Source organism: Squalius cephalus (genome assembly GCF_949319135.1).
Source record: "Squalius cephalus genome assembly, chromosome: 3".
Lineage (NCBI taxonomy): Eukaryota > Metazoa > Chordata > Actinopteri > Cypriniformes > Leuciscidae > Squalius > Squalius cephalus.
The window spans coordinates 54466721-54476520 of NC_137124.1; the positions used below are offsets into that span (position 1 = coordinate 54466721).

Here is a 9800-nt window from a genome sequence, read left to right on the forward strand (position 1 = left end):
GACTTATTGGGACGATAAAGCCCTCCCTACACCTAACCCTACCCAATAAACACTTTCTTTCTACCCGGTAGGCACCCGTTGGTTATTTCCACTTTTCAAATATTTTCTTATTTTTTATAAATGCCTTTACGATCTGATATGCGAAAAAGGAGAAGAATGAGTTTAGAAAAAGGAGGATTCGAAATTGGGTCGATCATGTTAAAAGATTTTTACAGTCTGATGAAATATAAAAACATTGACAGCCAATCAGAATCCATCCTGCTTTAAAGAGCTTGAGCGTTTAAAGCGACAGATGACAAAACTGCAGCTCGCTTAGAATCAGAACAAATTAGTCCACTATTTATGGTATCTTTATAGTTACCGTTCTTGATGTGAACAAGCCTTTAGACTATGCCATGACCCCTTATTTTGTTAATCATTTCACAATCATACAAAAATGACCACAATGAATAATCAGAATTAGAAATAGATATCTATTTTTATCACATAGGCTATTTGATCAATAAAATATCCATTCATGCCCCTGAGCTGTACAGTAAACAGCCCACAAAAATGCAGCATAATAGTTTATTGGGGTGCAGGAACATCTGCGGCAAACTTTGGCACATCCCACATATGAGGTTCATGGTCAAAATGAACCACTATAAATGTAATGTTCATGAATTATATATGAGCAGAGTAGAATGGAGAACCTCACTCCTCATATCAAGTTACATGTCTGAGTGCTCATGTGTGTTTTTTTTTGTTTTTTTTCTCACAGTAACAGGTATATTTCCTCAACTACTTGCTCTACAACACCTTAATGTTCCACAAAGCACAATCACTATACTACCAGCCAATTAAAAAGATGATATATGCCTTTTTTAGCAACTCCTGATTTTTTTAAGTCAATCATAAAACCAAAACAAACAGTGATGCTTTAGATAGTAAATAGGCTTTGACGCTTTATTTTACAACAATGAAGTCTTAACATTTCACGAACACATTTATAAAGCATATAAAAAATTATTTACACATCAACTTTTTGTAATCAATCATCCTTTCTGGGTTTATAACACTCCCAGGTCATTAACAGCTCTTCATATGCACCCTCCACCACATGATGTATTTTTTCCCCCAATTTAAATTCATCATTCTGTAACAAGTGCTTATGCTAAAACGAACTTAAAATCCAGATTTATAGTTATGCTATTACAAAAAGAAGCATAAAGCTTCACCCTTGAAGCACGGCCACTTTATTCAGCATTCACTCCAGCTCCATATGGTTTATTTACAGTTCGGTAATGCTGGCCGTACAATGTTCCCTATGTCTGACCCTGACCAAAAAGCCAACTTAGTTGAACATAAAAATTAATGTTTGCTTCAGAGATGCAATGGAAATGTCATGAAACAGAAAAGGTTAAAGCCAAAAGGCATATTTTATCTGACCTTTACATTACGTACCTGCTAATTACTTCCCCTTCTGCATAAACTGCATATCTGAGATTTAAAGGTTAAACTTCCACAGCTGCTTTATATTGGGTTTACAGAAAGATAAGGAAATGCGTGCAAATGTTTCAAAGACTCTTGCGTGTTTAACCTGAAATGGTAAATAACAACGCAAAACCATTTCGGTTAAGATACAAGACTTCAACGAGGCTAAGAAACCAGGTCTGAGTGAACATGAGAAGGTGCCATCAAGAAGTTAAAAGGCACAAATAGCATTAAACTAAAAGAGCATGAAGCTATGGAAATATGAGCGTTTCCGAATGCTAACTTGTGATTAAAAAGACACTTATTGGAGAAAACTCTGTCCGAGCCGGTTAATAACATATCAGTTGCACTCATAACGTCTTGACCAGGGCTTTTAAAACTTCATCAGATCACAAGAATAAAAGGATTCTCAAGCCGGCTCTGGTTCACGCATGTTGGTCTGATGTGGCATGAGCATTAGCAGAGTGAAGGTGGACGACACGCTAGAAAACCGCTCATGGAGAGAGTTGTTACCGTTCCATCCAGGAATCACAGAGGATTCTACAGAGTTGAAGCAACTAGAGTCACAGTCAGAACCTGGAAAAAGTCCAAGACACAGTCTCTGAAGAACCAGATGGAATTTCCTTCTAAAGCTATGGTTGATCCAGAAGTAGAAGATACAATTGAGGAAGCCATTGGAGGTTGGTAACCACACAGCAATGAACTCAATCCATTCTGGGACACCACTGCCTGAAATCGCTGTGAACAAAAGAAAATGCTTTAGGACTTATTCTTGCTTTAGTATGTTAGCATCATGGGCACTATGACCCTGTTTACACCTGGTATTAAGATTTGTTTTTGGTCGATCGGATCACAAGTGGACGACGCTAAATACAGGTGTAAACATGGTCTAAAACATTTTGAGCTAGTCCACTTTCGACCACTTCCAGAGGTAATCGAAAACGCATTTGACTGGATTGCTTTCGTAGTGTAGATGTGTTCATGGGGTCAAAAGCGTTCAAATAGCCACAAAAGACGGCCTACTCTCCGCCTACTGAATGCGTATACATTATGGGAAGCGCTCTAGCCAAATGGGATTTAAACTTTGGCTAGAGACCCAAGTTTGGTTTGAAGATGAAAAACGTACCAAGTAGGGGTGTGACGGTTAGCATATAACCGTGAGACCGAGGTTATAGTTGAACACCGTCATTACAACTCTATAACCGCCAAAACCGTGTTATTAAAATATTTTTTACAAACATTTTTTATCATAGAGAATGTTTAAATACTAATTAAAAACAATTGTTAACAGTCTGGGTTATTAATGGTCTACGTCGTTTCCAACTGTATTTGATTCTTTGCCAAGTACCCCTTGACCGACCGCCAATTATTTGAGATAGATATAGTGATGTGCCAAAACATTTGCAATAATAAACATTAGCAATGAACATTTGCAATCGGGAGACATGATTTTTACCACTTCATTAAGTTTTGCTTTGAAGAAAGCATTTCTTTAAATCGAATTTCGTTTTGTACAAATTGTAGGCTATCTTAATTTTAATAAATGTTTCATCAACCAATTGCATGTATTTAATAAATATAGGAGACAATATAACCGTGACATTGAGGCTCCGATGCGTCGCGTTCACTTGCATTGCATTGTGAACTAGAGCGCATCTCATCGTAAATGAATGAAACTCAGCATAGGCCTATGCCTCATACATTAGCATTAAATATCTTTGCTGCATCCTTTCTAGAACAGACAAAGGCTTTCTTGCGGCTCGCATCAGCAGAGCATTGCATCGTCCATAGACCGCACAACAATCAGCGGATGGCGGGCGGGTGCGGCTTTGAAATCTGGTCAAAAAACGTTGGTGCAGATGATGATGAGTTTTGTGATGCGGTTGCGGATGAACTAATACCCAAATCCGTGATAACAACATTGAACACTACACAAATATTAATTTTATTCAAACTAAGTTGTCCATAACAGACGAACGTCACGAACGTCTCAAACGCCAACATTTACAAAGCAGTATCTAATCCAGACAGTCAATGTAAGAGATGTCTGACCTCAAGGTTTCCCCTTAGGGGCTCTGTACTATAGTCTATTTCTAACCGCAAGTAAAAATATTTTTAAATACTTCAGTACAATTACATTTGGAAATTTCACTCCATTTCACTCAATGTTTTTGGCAACTTTAACTATTTACGGAGTAAAACTGGCACACTGCCTACAGTATATTTGGCTCAAAACAATATTTGTTTTTCTTCACACCTCTGCAGTTATTTAGCAGAAAGCTCAAGTTGCTCTACTCCAAACAACCAAAGTAGACGGTAACCAAGGGCTGTCAAACAAGTGCCATAAAAGTGGGCAATTTAAACACTATGTAGGAGGGCTTCAGTCTCCTTGTCTTGTCTTTCATCTCAGCTCTCCTAGATCTCTGTGATTATCTCTTCATGTCAGCTGAAAACAGCAGCTGCAGTAAGCGAAGTGCATTGCATGCAGAGTCCTTCTCTTATCAGTTTTTTATTTTATTTTTCCCTCTCAAGTAAGTGATGGACCAGCCATGGGCACCATAGCCACAAATAAATATAAATTTAAAAAGCATGGTAACTGTACAATAAGGTTCAAATTGTTTGTTAACATGAACTAACAATGAAAAATAATTCAAAACAATTCATTAAATTGTTAATTTGTACATTTATGCATTATTAAAACATAACTCTGTTAAAGGGTTAGTTCACCCAAAAATCCCATAATTTACTGACCCTCAAGCAATCCTATAGGCAAATATGACTTTGTTTCAGCCACACACAATCTGCGTTATATATATATAAAAAAAAATATCCAGGCTCTTCCAAGCTTTATAATGGGAGTGAATTAGATTTTGAAGCCCAAAAAAGCACATCCATCCATCATAAAAATAATCCATACAGCTCCGGGGGGTTAATAAAGACATTCTGAAGCGAAGCAATGTTTTTGTAAGAAAAATATCTATATTTCTAATGTTACCAACTATAAAAATCACTGGCTTCCGGTAATGGCCGTACTTGAGTCGAGTTCCGGCGGAAGAGTAACCTCTTGGCCTAAAGAAGAACGTCATATTCACCTAGGATGACTTGAAGACGGGTAAATTATGGGATAATTTTCATTTTTGGGTGAACTAACCCTTTAATATTATTTAATAGGTTAATTTAACCCTAAACAAAATTTTAAAAGTTGTATTTTTAAGTAATTAACAAAAAGATTAATAAAAGATTAATACTGTAACATTGCTCATTGTTAGTATAATGGGACATTATTATAAACAAAATACACCACCGCTTTAAAATAAAGCCAATCCTTTATGTATGAATGTATGAAAGTTCCACAACAGGTGACTTTAAATAAAACACATAATAAGAGTTAAAAAAAAAATTCTTCAGGTTACCAAAATTCTTCAAAATATCTTCTTTTGTGTTCAACAGAAGAAAAACTCATACAGGTTTGGAACAACTTGGGTGAGCAGGCTAACGTTAATAACATTAACATTATAATTTTTGGGTGAACTATCCCTTTAAGTGGCTGAGAGATTATTTAAAACAAAAAGATAGAAACATTGAAATTAACTTTTATGGTGGTTTGCAACATTAGATCAACGTTTACTTGGATTCTGTGTATTAAAAAAAAAAAAAGCAGCAGCTTGGATATTCTGCTAAACATCTGCTTTTGTGTTTGGATCAACAGAAGAATGAACAAATGCTAATCAATCAAGATCTCACCATTGTAAAGCATGATGACCATGCAGGGCGTCCAGCAGGTGTAGTAAACGGTCATGACTGGTACTAGGACGCGTAAGGCGACTTTAGGCCTGTATCCTCCACCCCAGCTGTGTCTTCTCAACTTTAACCTCTGTCTCTTGGCGGCTATCCACAGTCTGATGTTACAGAAGGTCATGATGGCCGAGCACGGGAAGAAGATGAAGCACGACAGCGTGAGGGAGTAGGTAACGTTGCTGGAGTACATGGGGTTGCAGACGAGAGACGCTCTGGAGAAGTGCACTTCAATGATGCCCGCTGGGAACGAGATGGGAACGAGGAGGAGAGGAGGGAAAATCCACGCGAACGAGATTAAAAGCAGCGCTCTTCTCCTGGTCAACACGGTGGAGTATTTCAGAGGGTAAAACACCGCGATGTATCTTTCCAGACTGATGGTTGCGAGAGTGTACATGCAGGTGGAATAAATAGTTGCGTTGAAAAATGCCACGACGTGACAGAAGGGGTCCGGGCCCTTGTTATATTCCTTCATGAAACTCACGCATAGATTTAGCGGCATGATAAGCAGTCCAAACGCCGAGTCCGCTCCCGTTAACGATAAAAGAAAGTAGCGAGAGTTTCTCGACCACCCCGAAACAGCTGAAGCTATGACCATCACTACAGCAATGTTTCCCAAAGTTATCATCACTCCCAAAACTGATATAATTCCAATTTTAATGGGGCGGTGAGCCTCCAGTGTCCTCTGTAGATCCGTGACATTCAAGTCCACATCAGTTGAAGGGATGGAGACGTTTATGTCGGACATCATGGCGCATTAATCAATGACCCATGGTGATTTGAAAAATCCTTATTTTTCAAACGTTTAACAAAGATCAACTGTAAGCAAACAAAATCTACATAGACGCTGCCTCCAGGAAAGATGAACACCTGTAGTAAATCAAGCTCAGTCACGTGATGCCACCTTGTTGTTAATTGTCACATCCTTACAGGTGGCCTGTTTCTGAATGGAGCAACCCAGTCGTGTTTGTAAAGTTTTTTGGCTTTTAGTATGAATGTTAGTCTTACTTTTATCTGCTAGTGTGCTCCAAAACAATGACAAAATTCGCATGAGTCGTTCATGAACGATCCGTTCATTGCGTCTGTCACGTGACAAATGAACGAAAGACTCGGAAGGTAAAGTAATTATTTATATTCCCTGTAAAATATTTTTGACTGCATTATAATGATTTCTTAATTCAGAATATGATCGAGATTATGTAGGTGGATGTGTTCGGGGAATTTGCCTTAATAGCCTACTTGTTAAAAGTATAACATTTAAAGCCCCTTAAATGAACGAAGTGACTCGAAAAAAGATTTGTTCATTTTGATGAACGAGCTCGAACAAGAGAGTCAGTAAAATTATCCGAACTTCCCATCAATATGGATCAATGATTTTGATGACATCACCCTGAACTTGCAGCTTCTCATCAGATTTTCTGTCCAATCAAATGCTCTCTAGAATCTGCAGCATCCCCGCCCCCAAATAGATACTGAAGCTGCTGCAAAAATCGATTACATTTTCACACATTTACTTTTTTCTACATGGTGAACGGCACATAGTGCACTATATAGGGGATAGGGAATGATTCATACAGTGTAAATATGCTTTCCATTGGGGAAAATGATGTCTGGTTTCACGTTAGTGTCACATGAACCGCCACAGCATGCGCACAGTCTGCTCCGCTCAAACTGTGATAAACAAAACACTATTAGCTATTTTTAAAAAGGAGAGGAGCTGTTCAATATGTCCCGCCCTAACTTCCTGTTTCCGAGGAAATTACGTCAACACACTGAATAATGCTGCGTGTTTCAAGGCACTTCAGTAGGCCTTTAAAGATTTAGTTTTTATGAAACTTGGGGAAATAGTGCAAATCGTCGTTGGCGAGGATGAAACGTGTCACTCGCCAGTTGGCCAGTAAAATTTTTATGAATTCTAAAAATGAACGACGCTCGGGACAGTTGACAGGCCAGCGCTGCATCGTCACGAAAGTTTAAGCCTTGACAAGATAGAAGACGCGAAAGGGAGCTCATTTCGTTACTTGAGCGCTGTGTGGAAAGTTCTGTGTGCGCAAACATCCAAAGTGTGCGCCTAGAAAGCGCCTCAGCGCGCAAATACTAAACTGAGCTCTCTTTCACGTCTTGTGCTTAAGCTAACAAATTCACACAAAATTATGTAAAAAAATATTGAGTATCCTAGAAAACATTGTTGGTTATGTGTTAAGTGAATGTAAACAGTTGAGAAAGGAAATGTGTATCAGTATATTAGATCTGTGCATTCGCTCTTAAAGTGACAGCAGCCTAATATTCCAGCCTAATGCTGTCTGTGTTTTTAATGTTAATCAAACAACAAAGGACAAAAAAATCACTCAATGATCTTGATTCAACAACTTTTGTAAGTTTAATTAGGATTAATTAATAAGGATGTTTCAAAATAGTGAAGACTATGCAGTTATTTTACATTTGCTTACTTTATTAAAACCACTGGGCTTCCCAGAGGTAAAAAACGACTTGAAAGGGGGTGTTCATGACCAATTTTTATCTAGGAAACTTGTATTTATGATAACTGTGATAGTTGACAAATTGGGCATACTGAGAAGGAAAATTATAGAGTCTACAATACTACCATAATTTAGAATGCACTATGCATGTACTTCTGAAAGTTCTGTTAAGTCAATGGGACATTTTCAAACTTTCTTTCATTTTCATAAAATTTAAAGTCGTCATGAAATCATTGACCATTCTTATTTGTTTATGGAAAATTGCAGTATTTATTAAAAATGTATGTCAATGTAAATCAATGTACATCATAAAAAAAAATAAAAATAATAATAAACGTACCCTCGTAATCTTTAATCAAAATCACCCTCCATCTTGCAGCTCATCTCTTGTCTTCGCTGATGACGTGTTCACTGACACGAGGGCGGGACCACCTGTCACTCACATGAGATCGACCAATAGCAAACCACAGCCATCCAAATCAATTCCACATGGACAAAATCAAGTCTCGTCCAACATTTTTTCTTGTTTGAGATGCCTTTTCACTCGGATTTACGTCACAATACACTGAAAAAAATGATTAATTGACTAGTTGAATTTACTAAAAAAAAAAATGTTAATTGGTTCCACATAATTGATTTTAGCTACATTTAAACAAATGCATTACGTTGAACTAAGTTCAACTTAATGCATTAGTTAAAATGTAGCTAAAATCAATTTTGTGGAACCACTTACGATAAAAACATTTAGTAAATTCAATGAATTTACTGAAATCATTGAATTTACTAAAAAAAATTATCGTAAGTGGTTCCACACAATTGATTTTAGCTACATTTTAACTAATGCATTAAGTTGAACTTAGTTCAACGTAATGCATTTGTTTAAATGTAGCTAAAATCAATTATGTGGATCCAATTAACATTTTTTTTTTTAGCAAATTCAACTAAGTCAATTAATCATTTTTTTCAGTGTAGGAAATACTTTATCTATCTTTATCGCAACATTAATAAGGTAGTAAACAAACGCTTAAGGCTGAAATTAGATACAAAAGTCGGTAAGTGGATTGTGCTGAATTAATTGCAGAGGTTTTTAATACGTTAGAGGTTTAGAACAAATCAGACGTGAACCACAGTGAATGACATGATATGCAGATGAATGTCAAAGAACACACTCTATGCCAAGACATTCACTATGACACGGACAAATGCAAAGATAATATGCAGTTTTCGGTTGTTTTTACACTGATGAGCTGAATTACTAGTAACTTGACAGTAAAGCATTCTGCTGGCTGTTTCCCTGCCTATTATGACAGTTTTCCTTGCAAGTTAATTATTAACGACGTGCTATAAGTGCTAAAGTTAAGTTGTGCCTCAACTAGATGTTCTGCTGTAAAAATCACTGTCACTATCAAAAATACATTTATCCAAAACATCAGCAACTTGCTATTGAAGCAATATATGAAAGCACAACAGCAAAATTGCTTTGTTTTGTTTCAGCCTGCTTAGATATGTCTCTCATAGTCCAACTCCCCATTGACTTGATGTGTTCATTTAGAGCCGAAACATTAAAATGCATCTTTTGTTCTGTAGCTCTGGGGTTCAGATTATCAGAAAGCCTTGCATGAAGATCACAAATCATTCAATTTGTCTGTGTAATTATTATTACCCATAACCCAAACATGGGCGAGGGGGACTTGTGAATGTTTCAATCATCTTTTGATTCAGAAAAGAGGCTCTTGATTTATCTCCCTGTAGTGTCAAAATAATATATTAGTACAGAATCTCTGTTATTCTCTTTAATAACATCACAGAACCTCCCTGCTGTAATTTCCAGCATGACTTCAGTAGTTAGTACCACCAAATGACAACTGACATGAGTGAGCATGAAGCTTTGAGAAAATTGAGAGATTGTGAAGCGAAAGTGGAGTTTGATTCGAGATTAAAGTCGTCGCTGTGTAAGTATAGTCTCATGTACGTCACCTCAGATGTTTGCTCATCTGACATTCTCTTGTTGATTCACGGTAAAATGAAGTTTTCATGAAAGTTCAGCACTTT

General features: G+C 37.1%; 1 protein-coding gene across 1 annotated transcript; it reads right to left on the bottom strand.

Annotated features, from left to right (window-relative positions):
* Positions 1-922: 922 nt before the first annotated feature.
* Positions 923-6195, bottom strand: LOC307156157 (adenosine receptor A2b). Its single transcript, XM_079867386.1, has 2 exons — positions 5218-6195; positions 923-2211 (listed from the first exon to the last, which is right to left on the bottom strand). The coding sequence occupies exons 1-2, from the start codon at positions 6017-6019 to the stop codon at positions 1883-1885; spliced, it is 1131 nt and encodes a 376-aa protein (XP_079723512.1). The 5' UTR covers positions 6020-6195; the 3' UTR covers positions 923-1882.
* Positions 6196-9800: the final 3605 nt, after the last annotated feature.

Bases quoted from the DNA above. Each gene is read 5' to 3' on its own strand.
- LOC307156157 (XM_079867386.1), bottom strand. From the start codon at position 6,019: ATGATGTCCGACATAAACGTCTCCATCCCTTCAACTGATGTGGACTTG. The intron at 2,212-5,217 runs GTGAGATCTTGA...TTTTGTTCACAG, and splicing joins GGTCATCATGCTTTACAATG to CGATTTCAGGCAGTGGTGTC.